The sequence below is a fragment of the Diospyros lotus genome, chromosome 15, assembly GCF_014633365.1.
Source record: "Diospyros lotus cultivar Yz01 chromosome 15, ASM1463336v1, whole genome shotgun sequence".
NCBI classification, from domain to species: domain Eukaryota; kingdom Viridiplantae; phylum Streptophyta; class Magnoliopsida; order Ericales; family Ebenaceae; genus Diospyros; species Diospyros lotus.
Window position 1 is genome coordinate 17,289,498 of NC_068352.1, and position 17,189 is coordinate 17,306,686.

A 17,189-nucleotide genomic window follows, 5' to 3' on the forward strand; every position below is an offset into this window, starting at 1 on the left:
TATTTTAATTTTTTTAATATTTAACGAGAGTTAATTAACAGTACATAGATTGTAATCTAACATTAAATCTCAAAAGTACTCTCTATATTTTCTTAAATATTAGTGATTACTTTCTCAAGATACCACCGCGTAAAATTTTTCCTCTTTTGAATTATGTTATTCTAAATATAAAAATTATAAAAAAATTATAATAAATTGATGATAATGATATTTTTTATTTTTTATAAAAAAATTATAATAAATTGAGAGTTGTCAATTAAGTCAATCACTAAAGTTATTAATTTGCATGGTTAAAAGGTTAACGTCAAATTGATTGTTTTAAAGACTTTGCTCCAAATTATTATATAAAAAACTTGAAAATTAGTTAAAATAATAAATTTATTTTATTAAGAGAAATAATCCTTTTGCTCCTATGGGCCGAGTTAGTCGGCCTAATTATGGCGGTCCAGAAGGTATTTTAATGGCAGTAATGATATCATTTATTTCGTCGGCCCATGGGAAGGCCCACGAAATTCCAGTTTATTTTCCAGTTTCTGTTCGCTGCTGGTCGACTCGCCTGAGCTCCGTCTTCGTTTACTTCCCGATCTCTTCTTTTTCGACCATGGCTTTTCCGGGGCTTCTGAGAAACGGCTGCCGCCGCATTCTCCGTCACGTACGGACGAGCCCTAACCCTAATTATTCTCCATCCAAGCGGTTGGATTTGGCAGCTTCTCAAAAAGCCCTATTTGCAAGATGTTACTCCGAGGGTGTTGCTTCTCAACCGGTTCCAATCGATCCCTCGTTACCCGAAAGCCCTAACACCGATACGAAGATTGTTAGTCGGACTTCAATTTCCTTGAGTTCTTCTCTGAATGAACCTGAGCTCGCTAAATTCGCCGCCATTGCTGAAACTTGGTCCGTGTAGTTTTTTTGATTTTTTTTATTTTCTTTTACTCTATGATTCTTCTGTTTTGTTGCGCTTTAAACGGTTGGGCGAAAAGAAGAATAACAATTTGTAGTAATAGAACATAAATCGAAGATTGCGATTGCGTGTTTTGTATACATGTTATCATATTTCCCAAATTATTTCACGTTTGTTCAACTGTGAAGCACTCTTTGTCCACACTTTCCCTTTTCTTTTTAGCATTTTGTCGTTTGGGGCATAGTTACCAGGAACATGGTACGTTCCACGCCATGGTATGGGAACAAGTATAGGGGATGTCAGTATGCCAATATTGTGGTACGGAAATGGTAGGCAGGCTTAATTCGTTTGTTATTTCTGGTCGTGGTACAATTTATAAATGTACTCAAGTCAAAATTAGATAAATTGATACTTCGCTATTATAGAAGTTGGCTTGTTTTGTTTTGAATTCTTTTCTATGTTCTTGCATAACTTGTAGAATGAAGAATCTTATGCAAAATATTAGGTTTGAGTATATTTCTAAATGGAATAAAATATGGAAGAAAAATAGACATGCATTATTTTCTCTAATTTTCTTGGAAAATTATTTTGAATTTAAGTTTGTTTCCTAGTTTTTTTTATATTGTTTTAAATAAACTCATGCACTACTTGAGATCCCCATTCATGGGGATCTAGATCATGTTACTTGTGATCTTGGGACACAAAAGAATCACAAATCTAAACGTGTGATCCAGATTGCAGTTACAAGGGGGTAGGAGGGAATTCGATAAATATGGTTTGGGGCACAGAAGGATTCCTGTTAGGAGATGGGGCTTGTAAAATCCTTGATAATGGGTAGAAAATGGCCCTTTTCATTCTCTCCCCATGTTTTTGTTGATCCCTTAGAGCTCCAAGTGATAACCGTTTGAGAAGTCATGGTACTAGGTCATGTATATTTCTTTTTTTCTGTTTAATCATTGCATTTACATGCTTTTGTGAAAGAGAAAAGATATATGAGTTAAAATGTTCTGCTGTTTCATGTGTTGCCAATGTGCATGGTGAACGAGATAAATTGTGGATGCAGATCTTTCCAAATTACTTCGTATATCATGTAGCCATCCATGGAGTTCAAATGAGTTGGAATTAAAAAAAAATTAAATCTAATGTTCTATTAATTTTTAGGATATGTGAGCTTCATTTTTTGGATTGCCCATAATAATAGGAAATAAGAAAGGAAAAGACCATTCATATTCCTTCCTAATTTTGGGCACTTCTCAAAGTCCTAATTTTTCACCTAGTTACTTTGGCTGTGTTGGTTTATGTTATTTGAGTTACTAATCATAACTAGATGGAGTGTGCCATTTCCACAGCATTGGAGAAATTACACGTTATTGAACTTATAGTGAACCTTGACACAATTATGGTGCCTATGAGGAAATACATAATATGAGCCCATTTTTATATGTAATTAGGTGGGACGCTGATGGACCGTTCAAGCCATTGCACGCAATGAATCCAACAAGATTAGCTTTTATCCGCTCTACTCTCTGCAGGCATTTCAGGTGTTTTGCTTCTTGCTTATTTTCTTCTTTTGTTTTTTGCTCTTTTTATCACTTTCTATTTCATGGGTTCTTGTGACATCATTTTAAACAATAATGCATCTACCATCACTAGATTTCTGAATAAATTGACTGTGAGATATTGTTTGTGGAAGAAGGGTTGCACAAAAGCCAAATGTTTAGGGGATGGAGGGATACCAATCAAAAACCTAAAGTAAATTTCATACGATTATTATGCTACTAAAATATTCTCCAATATTGTGTTCAATTATAACTTTGTTTTTTTGTCTTGTTTCGTTATGAAAAGAATAATCAATTTAGATGCAGAATGTATTTTTATTTTCCCCATTTTTGGATAAATAAAAAAGGTACACTCGCCTTGATTCTACAGTTATAGTGAAGTTATTAGTTGATCTCCTCTCCGAAACAACACCCATGTGCTCTTCCATAGAAATCATAACCACCTATAACTAAGGACAAATATCTCTAACAGAAAGGAAAAGAAAATTACAAACACTACTCTTGGAATCTGACAAATTTCCCCCCACATGAAATGTTTCTTGTCCCCAAAAAACTTATTACGATTGAGCTATTGTTCCTTTATCCGATTTTGGCTGGCTCTCTGTCACAACTCAAGGGTAGTTAGAAGGGTATTATTGTAATAAGGTTGTAGTAATTAGTAGGAGGTATTTTGTGAGTTGTTAGGAGCACATGGGTGCTATTTTCCAGATTTCATTTAGTGTTGAATAGCCTATAAATAGGCCCTAGTATGTAGAGAAAACTATGTTGAAATAACATAGTGAATTCATATTTTCCCTCCTTACTTTCTCCCTCTCATTCTTCCTAATTTTCTCTCATTTCTTTTGATTTCTGCTGTATATCTCCCTCCAATTCTTCTCCATTTGTCTCCCGATTCCTTCCTAGACCCTAGCTAAATCCTAGGGTCGTGATATTTGGTATCAGAGCCGATGATTCTCGGTTGTGAATTGGAAGTCGTAGCAATTGACTAAGGCGATTCCACAGCAAATTCAGACGATAGATTGAGGAATTGATCGAGGCAGTAGGTTTGGAGATTTGAAGTAGTGATTTCTGATGCTTAGTGGCGGATTAATTTCCAACAGTCCTGGATGCAATTCTGGTGACTAGAAAATTAATCAGAGCAAAAGCACTTCGGGCTAGGAGTTGGAGACGAAGCGGCTAGGTGAGTTCCTACAATGATTTCGAGAGAATCTGAAGGTAGTTCAGGGTGAAGCGGTTGGAAGTGGATCATAAGTGATCGCCGACGGAGACTGAAACGGAGTGATCAACTTCAGGAGGTGATTAAATTTTAGGAGAATCCTTTAGAACATTGATTTTGTGGACCTGGGCAATTTTAGCAGGTGATATCAGGGGGCTGATTCAGATCTATCGCCCAGCAATAATTTCAATTTGAATTTGAAGTCAAATCAGAGTGGCGCAGTGGATTGTGGGATTGGAAACGGATTTGAAGGCGGAGTTAGGAGTTGATTCCAACTATGAATTTTGGTAAATTGTGTTCGAAACTCGGAAGGCGATTCCGACAGTGACTGCGAACATACGCGGTCATGTGCAGTTGATTGAGGCGAGCTCAATATTGCTGAATTTGGATTTTGAGGAAGGCAGGAAACAATCTCTTGTGTGATTGTGGAACATCAGCGAATTGTTGATTAGAAGTGATCCTAGCAAAGTGGATCTTCTTGCTTCTCTGGAAGCTGAGGGAGGCAAGTTTCAAGTTATTTCTAACTAGATTCCAGTAGAAACGTATTGAGGTAGAGTCGATTCAATTAATTGAGGCACGGAATTCAGGTGAATTCCAACAACTAGAGGTCGGTGATTGGGTGGAGAAGAAGGCATTGGGCTGGGCAATCATTGAATCCGCTGGACCATGGGTAGATAGCGATCAGATGCAAGCAAGTCCGATAATCGGCAATTCAATTGTAGATCAGAGTTGTTGATTTGGGAGAATAGGAAGCATCATAGCCTTGAGCAAGGCGAGAAGGAAGGCGCGGCCACTGCATGTGACTTCTGCTATTATCCAAAGCAAATCTAGGTCACTGCATGTGATTGAGTTGTGAAGCCAGGCACCATTGGAAACGGTCCAGAGGAGAATTCTGCAAGCGGTGATTCTCAATTGCCTTGATTTTAATTGTGATCCTCAACTTAGATTTGGAAGTTGAGCGAGAGGTGAGTCCTATGCGAATTCTAACTTGACGCAGGCGAGAAGTGAAGAAGTCTTGCGACTGTGAATTTCGGCTCATATTTGAATTGCCAAGGCAAAGCAGGAGGAATCCTCGGCTATGTGACCAAAACGACTACTGTGAGGTGGGTCATTCTCCTAGGCGACTACTATGTGCTGATTTCGGACGGAATTTTGGTGACTTGGGAAAGTGAGAGTCGGCGATTCACAAGAAGTTCCTCCTCGGCTATGTGACCAAGACGACTACTGTGAGGTGGGTGATTCTCCTAGGCGACTACTATGTGCTGATTTCGGACGGAATTTCGGTGACTTGGGAAAGTGAGAGTCGGCAATTCACAAGAAGTTGCAACGGGAGCCAATCAAACTATTAAGAAGCTGAAATTTGGAAGGCGACAGTCCTTAGATACTCTATCGTAACTAAGGCAGAGGTTTTGGGTGAAGTTGGAAGTTGATAGTAGGCTAACTTGAAGGCCGAACAAACTTGATCAGATCTCAGAAATTGATTTGGAGGACATTCAGCTGTAGCTAAAAAGCTGATTTAGGTCTAGGCTATTGCTAGGGCAAGGTCTGAAGCAGATTAAGGTTGCTGAATTGGAAGTAACAATTGCATTGGCTTGGGTTGCTGAATTTTAGTATAGGAAAATTTCTGAAGAGATCCTTGGAAGCTGATCAAGAGGCTGTTTGTAAGCACCCCCGCCCGGATATCCCAACCACCTGGTCTATCCGAACGAAAGCGCTTGCATAAGGGAAGAGAAATAAACCATAAGACAAAAATACCTTGGCATGCATATGTAAGGAAAAGCAACAGCGGAAGCAAAATGACAAACATGCATGCCCACGAGTACCCCGTTGAAAAAGCGATCACGGAGTATATAAATATATACAAACCCTGTGTCAACAAATAGAAGATACAAGGGACAACCTGGCACAGTTAAAAATAAGAGACAAAAGTTCTAACAAAATATCAGAGATAACGGGGGCAGCTAACTGTACAACCTATTGACACGGCTAACTGCTAGATGGCGCGGTCCTCGCCCTCAGCTTTTGCTTTACCCTTACCTGGAATGATGGAAAGCAAGGTGAATCGCAAGACTCAGCAAGTTATAAGAAAATGAAGGCTGTACAGTAAATAGAGGAGATCACCCCAACATAGTCCTGCACGTACACACAAGCCATGTGACGCAACAATACAATAGTGCAGCATAATAAAAGCACATACCGATCCTTGGGGCCCACATAAGACACTTGACACCCAAGTCCCATACCAACCTGCCGCTGCCCTGAAAGGCAACATAGATCTCCAACAAATCTATGCGCACTGTCCCGGGTCGGTACTCCCGTCACCCGTATCCATGTCGGTACTCCCGACACCCGAGCCATAGGCTCCCTTGGAACGGTATTTCCGTCCGAGAACTAATAACTGCCAGTAACCATGCAATGCACATAAAAATGCAATGGCGTAGTGAGTATCAACGTGATACATGGCGCCCATATATCCAGGCATTAGGCCATGCTCCGCCCATATAGTAAACTACACGCAATGCATATGCCTGTGCTGGATGCATCATAACCAAGCTAGGATGTCCGTGACCAAGCATAACCAGATCATGAAAACCCCAACATGCAGCCCGTATCCATGTGCACACCAAAACATGCAACAAGAAATAAATGATACCAGTCACGCTATAATCACGTAATGGTAGAGCTAGTCAACAGTGCTTGGCACCGGTCAACGGTCAGTGGACAGGAGAGACCAGCTGACGGCCTAAGATAGACTGTACGACAATCACTCCGTCACTGAACAACCGATCCTTACCTCCACTACACAACCGCTCTAGCCTATAAACAACCAAAATCCATAATAATACCCGAACAACTAAGAACCTAGCTCCGAGTGAGTACGGCATCATTCCTACAGGCTTGGGGATGGCACAAACCCCCGTAGGCAACCAACGAATAAAATCCTCGAGGCCAGTTTAATAAATTAAATTTTAAAACAAACCGTTAAAAATTCCATAATTTATTAATAGCTAAAACAAACGAAGGGAGGTCAAATAAATTGACAACGAAAGAATCGACGAGGAGAGTATAAAGAACTTGCCTTTACGAAGATATCCTTAGGCTCGATTTGACCCAACACGGTAAAATTTATATAAACTGCAACATCCAAATTATTTGTCAAAATTAACAAATTTGGACTTTAAACGAAATTTCGACTGTATAGAATATTTATTACTAGCTTCTCTACATACCTGGCAAATTAAATCTTGAATTAAACTGGATTTAATCTGAATTTTCCACCAAAATTCTCCAAATTTTCCCCCGCGCGCACGCTGCTTTTCTCCCAATTTTGCTGGCTGATCTGATGCAAAAAGAACGCCCGAAATTGGGCTTAAATCGAGCAAAAAATGAGCGGAGGAGGCGCGGCCATGTGGCAACGCGCAGGCCAGCCACTGGGAGGCCATGGCCTCACCGAAACGGCGTCGTTTCGGACGCCTGGGCTGATTAAAAATCAGCCAAAATTCTAGCCTCGCGCGCTTGCCCACCCGCGGAATCGAACTCGCGTCCGCTACCTGGCCACCTCGCGCGCCATCGCTCGCACCCGCACGCCACCTTCAACCTATATACGCCTTATGTTATATTTGAAGTGATTTTTGGCCCTTTCTGAATTTCGCACCAGCACCCCACTAACTTTCATTATTCACACACACACCCCCCTTAATTAATTATACTAACGCCCGAAACTTTTAAAAATTCCACAGTTTAATTTATTTTAATTTTTTTCTTATTCCAGAAAATATTCTAAAATAATTAATTAATTACCCTAATTTCTTATTTTCTTAAAATCACATAATCTATTATTATTTATAACAACAAATTATTTTAATATTCCTTTTAATTTAAATTAACTCAATAATTAAATTAATTTGCCATTTACGGGTCGCTACACTGTTGCAGGGTGTAATTTTAAGGAATTGAACTGAGGAGATGGCCAAAGGACTAATTGCTACAACAAAGGAAATTAAGGACCTCCGTAGGCAGTCAGACGATTTTTTGATCCTGTGTTCACATAAATTTTAGATTGCTAATCGGACTTTGTTGACTTCAATTCTAAGTGCCGATTTGCCCACTTTTGCTCCATTGGCTATTCCGGTGTTTGACAGGGATAGGCCCAAATGGTGGATCTGACAATATGAATGGGTGTTTTACCAACATTGAGTAGCTGAAAGGGAGAAGGTAAAAATGGCTTTAGCTAATCTGAGTGGAATTCCATGCATTTGGTTCCAGAATTGGAGCTGGGAAAGGCTGGAATTGAGCTGGCCACAGTTTGTAATTAACTTGTGTAACCGGTTTGGAGAAAGAACCAAAACCTATATTATCAAGGGAACTTCTAAGGCTGTTAATCTGGAGATGCAAGAAGCTGATGAGGAAGAAAAGGAAGTGGAAGGAGGGATTGAAGAATTGGGGGATGGCATTCCAACAGTTGGCGGCATCTCAAGCACCCCCACTGGTACTGAGAATCCAGATGCTAAAACCCTCAATATGACATCGTTGGAGGAGGTAACTATTGAGGATGAAGCTGAGATGTTCGCTAGCAATCCGGGAGCCAAAGATCTTGGAATGGAAACGACCACAACAGTCTTAGATTGTGGAGATCTTAAATCTATTTCTCTTGAAAGAATAGGAATGGAAGGAGTTGCTGAATTACTTACTATGGATCAGGTAACGCCAACTGAGAAATTAGTTAATTGGGAGGAAACTTGTGCCTTAATTGAAGTGGATAACTAGTGGAGGCCAGTTCAAGATTGGTCAGAGGTTAAGGGAGGATGCTTGCATGATATTGATTACACTAAAACCTTTCAACAATATGTTTTTGATTTGGAGCAATTGAGGAAGTAGAAGGATAAAGAGAAACAAGATGAAAGGAAGAAAAGGGAAAAACAAGATAAGTAGAAGGAAAAACGAAGAAGAAACCAATGGGTGAAGATGGGCATTGGATAAAGAAACAATAGCTTGGTTGTAATAAGTTTCTTGGGGACAAGAAACCTTTCAAGGGGAGGGGAATGTCACAACTCAAGGGTAGTTAGAAGGGTATTATTGTAATAAGGTTGTAGTAGTTAGTAGGAGGTATTTTGTAAGTTGTTAGGAGCACATGGGTGCTATTTTCCAGATTTCATTTACTGTTGAATAGTCTATAAATAGGCCCTAGTATGTGGAGAAAACTATGCTGAAATAATATAGTGAATTCATATTTTCCCTCCTTACTTTCTCCCTCTCATTCTTCTTAATTCTCTCTCATTTCTTTTGATTTCTGTTGTATATCTCCCTCAAATTCTTTTCCGTTTCCCTCCCGATTCCTTCCTAGACCCTAGCTAAATCCTAGGGTCGTGACACTCTCCTACTTTGTTGTCTTCCTCAAAACCTTCCATATTCAGCAATTGTCTTCCGCATTGGTGGCCTAGACTAAATTTGTCCCACATTTAAAGCATAATCTGAGCCTTCTCCTTGGCTCCATGATAAGGGTTTAGCTGCCTCAGGGTTAGTGTGAACCCTAGGATGCTCTTTTCCTTGAGTTAGACCAGAGGCTGCAGTCCAAGCATTTTCTCCCACCTCCTAATTGCTTGGAGGATAACCTTCTGATAGAGTTCCATGCTTTTTGAAAATAATGTTAAAGATTGTCTAGAGTTAGTGATAGGTTAATACACAGATTTGTATGCGGTTATGGGATTAGTTGATAGATGGGTGACTTTCTTGTAATATTAGTTATTAGTGGAGGGCAAAACCGGAAATATCATAACTGGCCCTAGGAAATATCACCCTATTTTCTATAAATAGGGTAGGGGGGCTGAGGGACAATACCGCATGTTCTCTTCTGATTTCGCAAGAGCCTAGAGAGTGAGAAAGTTGTAGTCTTGTACACTTTTGGGAAGGCTTGTATCATGAGAGAGAGAAGAGGGAAGTCTTGTACTGTTTTCATCAATAAAGAAGGTTGCTCGGTGGTGGTTTCAAGGCTGGATGTAGTGCCATTCACATGGCATGAACTAGGATAAAATTCTGTCTTGTTATGTGGTTTGCGTGTTTCATTTCTTGTTATGTTCTTTTGATTAATTTATATTCTTTATTATATGTTTACTTTGTGGTTTATTGGCCAATGAGTTGAGAGTGACTGAGAGTGTGATCGGAAGGTGTTTGATTGGTTTCTTGAGAGGAATAAAGGCTGCCAGTGCTCCCAATTATAACAAATAGCTTCTAATGCAAGCTCCTGCATGCTCGTCTTCTCAACTGTTTGGTGCACTATTTTCGGCTGCATCATCTTCACAATCAGTTTTAATTCGTCATTCAACCCATTCACGCAACTAGACACAAAATATGCTTCATTCAAGGTTAGATATGATATGATCACTAACGATTTCAGCTCCTCAAATCTAGTTTGATACTCATTTATTGAACCTTCTTGCCTTAGCTTATTGAATTCTTTGATGATGTTCGTCCTAGTTCTTTCCTCGAATTGCATACAAAAATCTTCCACAAACTCCGGCCAACTTAGTGCTGTCCTCCTCCTACTCCATCCTTGAAACCATATATCCTTGGTGTCATTGAGATAGGCAGTTGCTATGTTCACCTTCTGCCCTTTTGCCACTCAATATTGGTTAAAAAAAATATTCGCACCTTCGTAACCACCATCTCGGTTTATCCCCTTCAAATACCGGGATGTCTAGTCTCGGCATTGGAATCAAGTTAGGATTAGTATAAGCACCTCTCATCACTGGTTCTGGCACCAATTCCGGCTGCTCCTCTGTTTCCACTTGCTCCAGAGTGCGCTGTCTGGCTCAGCCCCTAGCAAGTATCAGAGCCCGATTGGTCCTTGGTGGAAAATCTGCTAATAGGTTTGCATTAGGATGTTTGCAGAATAGGGTCAAGACCGTGCTGAGTTGCTGTCTGAACCCAGAAAATTCCTCCTGGAGATTGGAGAAATCTTCCCTCAGGTTCCTCTCCACCGCCATCGTTTCAGCTCTGCCTCGACTCACTTCTTCTTGAGTTTGATGGAGGCCAAGTTCCATTGTCTCAAACCTCTCCTCTAGTTGCTTCTGGTGCTATTGAAAGCCGAGCTCCAACGTGTTCAATCGAGTTTCTAGTTGCTTCATTCTCATGCCTTTGGCCATCACTCAGTTCACCAATCAAGCCTTAAATCGATCAACTGTCACGGTTCACCTGATCAAATTTTGAAATTTGAATTTCGACTGCCACCACCTACGATGAGCACCAATTGCTTAGAATCGCTGCTCACCGTTGGCTTGAGCTAGATCAAGGGTTGGGGATTGCTTGGCTTCGCTTCGTTGCTCTCTCCAGTTGGAATTGAGAGAATCATCTCTAGCTTAGGTTTGCAACTCTAAAACTAACTTTTGATAATCACTAGCTTGTTAATTTTTTCGTGAATTGCTGATCTACAGTCAGCTCCAGGAAATAGCAGGCGAAGAGACCCACCCCAGTCCAAATCGATTGTCAAAACCCCTACAAACTGTTTGTCGGAACTCTTACAACTGATCGCTATCGCCCACGATCATAGCAGATTCAAGATCGCTCGGACTCTATTTGTGATCGCCATGATTCAACGATTGCCATGATTCAATAATCGCCCCCAAACTAGCTTCCACTTCACGCCTTCCTTTCTCATTGGAATCAGTGCCTTTGTCTCACCCTATCACCGTCCAATGGTTGGAGGACCACTGGTTCTAATACCAATTGTCACACCCTAGGGTTAGGCTAGAAAGGAAATTGAGAAGAATTAGAGGGGGGGGGGATAGGGGAGAACGAGAGAGAGAAAGGTAAGGGAAGAAGCCTAAATTCAATATTTCATTTCCTGCCCATTCTTTACGTACTATAGCCTATTTATAACTAGGAGTAGGTTCTAGAAACAACACCCTTGCGCTCTTCAACAGAAATCATAACCACCTATAGCTAAGGGCAAATATCTGTAATAGAAAGGAAAATAAAATTACAAACACTACCCTTGGAATGTGACAGAACATTGAATTCCTGTAAGGATGTGTGGTGAAAATTGAATACATGCCACCAGGATTAACAAATATCAACATATTTGTTAATCAAACAAATGTTGTATGTTTAAGAATATTTTGTGGTCCTCTTCCAAGATTTGTCAGAGCATTGCTTTATTTATAAAAAAAGAGGGTTTGTTAGAGTAATGTTGTTCATCTACTTTTTCCTGGTTCCTTGTATATCTCTATTGGTATACAAGACTTTTTTGGTTTGAGAATTTTATGACTCTTGTCTGTATTTATTGTTTCAGAAAAGATCCATATTGTGCTAGGCCTTTGGAAGGACTGAGAATTGTGGATGTTGGTTGTGGAGGGGGAATTTTATCTGAGGTATTCTTTTTTCATTGTTTAGGATTCTCTAAGAATGGTGTATGGATATGGATATGGATATGGATATAGATATGGATATAGGCACTACTTTGACTGGGAAAATATGAAAATATAACACTAATTCAACATGAAAATTACCATTCAAGTCACAAATCTGATATCATTTACATTATAATACTGTTTCACATATACAATTGGTACCACAAATATAACAAACATTTTAATTAAATTGTCCATAATTATCCATAAAAATTGGATAAAATTCATATGCACTTAAAATTCATAATCCAATACATTGATGTAGTTTAAAAGCACAAATTAACATCCAATGTTCATTGAAACTCACAAGAAAGAAGGAAAAAAAAATAGATTGAGAGTCCCAACTTCCAACTTCAACTAAGTCACCACAATTAGGCAAGCTACTTGGCATGTTTGGATATATATTTTTGATGCCTTTGCATCATCACTATTGGATATGCCACATAGTATAATTGATTCATATCTTAGTGTGGTTATCAATCCAGTCATTCAGTACAGAAGACACTGTTACAACTTCCATTTTGGACTATATATGTTTCATAAAACTCTCTTTAGTTTGATGATGGTTCAATAATCCAATATTCTAGAATGCTGCTGCTCATCTCCAATGCTAGAATCTCAAGGACATGACAATGTAGTGTATCATAATCAAACAGTGTGTTATTTTATATCTTAAATAATATAGAATGATGTGTAACACAGAGCTTTGAAATCTGAAGGTTCAAATTGGATCTGCCTCAGTTTTGTGAAACTGAACTTTCATTCGTGTGTAGTTCAATAGTGCTTCAGTCTCATTAAAATTTGCACTTAAATGATTTATGTTCTGGACTTGAACAACAATAATAACGGGAATATACCAAGGTTTTACTCCCACTATTTGGGGTTGGCTACATGATTTATTTATTGGACTTGGTAATAAATATTTGCTGCTACATTAATGGCTTTTTAATTGCATGCTGTCTGCATGCAGAATTTAGTTTACTTGTTAGAGACGGGATCTAAGAAAGGATCTGTATTGGTTTGAGGACTGTGAAATTTAATAGGCATAAAGTAGATTGAATTGATATGTAAATGTGCTCCTATTTTTGTGAGCCAAAGTAGAGTTTAGGTACAGTTTGCTTGTTGCAGCAGATTTAGACTTGCACACAAGGAGTGAAACTGATCCCAAATAAGGAAAAAAAGTGAACCAAGTGATTGTAGTGCAGAGATGGAGTTGGCTATTCAACAATGTAGCAAAACCTATAAAATTGACTTATTACTTGATGAGCCTTTCAAAAATAAGTTAAGATATATTACTGCCTGCCTTAGTACATGAATGCTTGCAGCACCTTGAGGGCTTGGCAAGAAGAATCATCCACCCAAGCGCCTTACTGTTCACCCCACTCCTAGTAGTATACTTTGCTTAATGAAGATTACCGTTGAAGGGTGGCTGCAATGAGTGCAGTGGCTTTAGTGGCTCCAACAGCCTAGGCTGAAGTAAGGCCTAAGATTTCTTATGTTCAGGACCTTCAGGACTTGTGGAATGAAAATCTCTTGACATGACTGCATGATCCTTGTACATGGAAACATATATGGTACTTGGGGTTTGAATATCATTTGTAGGATAAATGCCTAAAAAGGAGCAACAACAACAGTCAAAAGCCATAATCCCACTAGGTGGGATCAGCAAATGCCCAAGAAAGAAGCAATTTGCCATATTATCCTTTTAAAATACACCATTGATGACCACATTACTTGATATATATTATTACATTATTTTATATAACCTGACTTTTATAAATATGTAGATTATATTACATGCATAAAAGGGTGTCCTTGGAATGCAAGGTTCTCGCTTTTCGACATGCATGTTATCATTATAAATATTATGCATGCTTCAATATAGTTGTATTCTAATAATATATATAAACTAATGCTCTAATTGTTGAGAGTAAAGAATATATATATTTTTTTATTGAGAGTAAAAGTAATTATTAAAAGATAAAGTTAACATTCTATCTATCAACTTAAGCTTTTAGATGGAGAGCTAGTTAACAATTTAACATGACATCAGAGTAAACAAAGGTCCTAAGTTCAAGTCTCACCACTAACGAATATTTAAATTATTGCACATGTTTGGACCAGTTATGCATTAAAGCTTGCCCACATGTGAGTGAGCATGTCAAGAGTAAAAATGATAATATAAAAGATAACTCTATTGTCAAGACCCCAAGGATGTATTAGTAATTGTATATATATGTGTTAGTAATTAATTGTATATTATATGTATTTCTTTTTTGTTGTACTTTGTTGCTATAGTAGTTTATACCTGTCAGTTGTATTGTAACTGAAATGATAGAAAAGCCTCTAAATAGGCTAGATTAGTTAGAGAATAATCATAGTTGAATGATAATCAGATTTCCAAACTTCTCCCTCATCAATTCTCTCTCGACTTCCTCCCTGATTTCCCCCTAATCTCTATCTCTTTCTCTGTTCTTTCTGAATTCTTCTCCTGTTTTGATTTCTCCCTCCCTTTCTCCCAATTTCCTCTTAAAACCCTAGGTTAAACCTAGTTTCCTGACATTTGGTATCAAAGCCAATAGTTCTGGGCTGTGATTCCAATGATTATTGGCTATTAATTGAGGCAGATCTAGGCGATCCTAAAGGCTGTTTTCGGAGACATATCCAATTGATTCTTTGGATTCATTGCAGAGCAACGGTCTTCAGTTGCTAAATTGTAATCATGGCGATTTTGGAAGGCGGATTAGAGCCGTTGATTCTTCATTGTAATTCTGGCATTTGGCGAAATTGTTAGTAGCTGAATTTAGATTTTGAAGTGAACAAAGCAAGGCAATTCTTGTTGACAGAGGTGGATTTAGGCTTGCTGAATCTAGATTTAGGCAATTCCTGGAAGCAGTTTGAAAAGGCGAATTCAGGTTGCTGAATTGTGATTTAGGCGATATAGGAAGGCGATTTCAGAAGTGGAATTCAGGTGATTGCTGATTATAGGTGATTACATAGGCTATCCTTGGAAGTAGATCGAAAACGTTTTTTTTTTTTTTAAGTGAATTCAGGACATAGAGGAAGGTACAAGGATGAAATAGTTGGAGGTGAGGCTGGATGTTTTAGAACTAGGTTTAAAGCAGACTTGGAGGAGGTGAGTCTTAGTAGAGGAGAATGCAGCGACCAAAGAAGTTGTGCAAACCTTGGAAAGAAATGTGCAAACCTTGAAAAGAAGTTTGCAGGCAATTGACAGAAAATTTATGGAAGAATTCACTAACCACAACCAAAAGCTGGATGACTTAATGATTACGATTTCAAAGTGGTTTCAAATCAATCTACCAATGGAATTTCTTTCAAGTTCCACTGTAGAACCAATTCGAGCAGGCACTGGAATCCTACCTAATGCTTCCAATTTGTAGGAAGTGTCACATTCCTAGGGTTAGCTAGGATTGTGATAGGAATTAGGAGAGAAATCAGAATTGAAGGTGGAAATCAGTAGAAAGAGGGAGAAATATTGAGAGAAAGGGGGGAGAAACAAGAGGGAGATTGGGGAGAAATCTTAGAGAGATAAATGAGAGTTTCATTCAATCAAATTAAGCATGCCTTTCTCTACATATTAGGGCCTATTTATAGGCTATTCAACAATAAATGAAATTTGGAAAATAGCACCCATGTGCTCTTAACAACTCACAAAATACTTCCTACTAACTACTACAACCTTATTACAATAATACCCTTCTAACTACCCTTGAGTTGTGACAGGAAGCTGATGAATTAGCATTGGATCAAACAATTTCGACTGAAAGATCATCCATCTGTGTAGATATTGGCCCTAGAGTCCTTTCTGAGATTTTTGACTTACAGGAAACTGAGGCACAGTCTGAATTGGAACAAAACATGGATTCATTCACTGCGACAACATTGAAAGAGAAATTTTTTGCAGATGAAGTTTTGGCGTTTGCTAGCAAGCAAGAAGCAATAAATGCTTTAAAAGCACTATTGAAGTCTGTAAATGTTGAGTCCAACTGGACTTGGGGGCAGGCAATGCGAGTAATCATCAATGACGGGGTATGGGGTTTTAAGCACTTTTGATGAGTGTAGACAGGCATTCAATGAGTACTCGGACCAAAGAAAGAAGTTGGAGGCTGAAGAAAGGCGTGTGACTGCATGATGATCAAGGAAATCTATGGAACTTCTGTTTGGAGGAAAGCAAATAGATTTTTAAGGAGAGCTCAGAATACAGATCAATTGGAAAAAGAAACAGAAAAAGAGAAAAAGCCAAGAAGGAGAAAGAAAAAGAGGAAAAAGAACATAGAAAGGAACAAGAGAAGGCGAAGGCTGAACTAAATAGTGAAAACAAGGATTAGATGAAGAAATAGTAGCTAGTTGTTTTAATTTTCTTGGGGACAAGAAATCTTTAAGGAAAGGGGAGTTGTTATGACCCTAAGGATGTATTAGTAATTGTATATTAGATGCATTTCTTTTTGGTTATACTTTGTTGCTGTAGCAGTTTGTATCTTTCAGTTGTATTGTAACTGAAAGGATAGAAAGACCTATAAATAGGCTAGGTCAGTTAGAGAATAGTCATAGTTGAATGATAATCAGATTTTCAGATTTCTCTCTCATCAATTCTCTCTCAATTGCTCCCTGATTTCCCCCTAATCTCTCTTTGTTTCTCTCTGAATTCTTCTCCTGTTCTTCTAATTTTTCCCTCCCTTTCTGTTCTCTTTCCCTCGGTTTCTTCCAATTTCCTCTTAAAACCCTAGGTTAAACCTAGGTTCCTGACATCTATCTAATAGCTTAATCTTCTATATGAGATGGTGGTTAATAATTTAACACTAATATAGTATGTTATATTATATATACTTAAATACTTATAACCTGACAAGTTATTTTAATATTTTTAATAATTGTATTTAATTATATTGGCTTGTGTATAACATGACATATACTATTTTTTAATATACTTCTATATAGGACAATGTAATTTTATTGTATAATTAGATAATTGTGGAGTAATTAGTAACTTCTCTTAGCATACCTAACATACAACAAAACAATTGCATAATAATAATATTTACATGTATGAGATATAATACACTATTGCCAAGGGTGCTTCGTGATTG

At 38.4% G+C, this 17,189-nt stretch overlaps 1 protein-coding gene across 1 annotated transcript in view; it reads left to right on the top strand.

The window, feature by feature from the left end:
- Positions 1–501: 501 nt before the first annotated feature.
- Positions 502–17,189, top strand: part of LOC127792476 (ubiquinone biosynthesis O-methyltransferase, mitochondrial) — an 88,475-nt gene continuing 71,787 nt past the window's right edge. Inside the window, exons 1-3 of the mRNA XM_052322976.1 lie at positions 502–894; positions 2,353–2,442; positions 11,964–12,042. Of these exons, the coding sequence (XP_052178936.1) occupies positions 602–894; positions 2,353–2,442; positions 11,964–12,042 (462 nt within the window). The 5' untranslated portion in view covers positions 502–601. The remainder of the gene's footprint in view (positions 895–2,352; positions 2,443–11,963; positions 12,043–17,189) is intronic.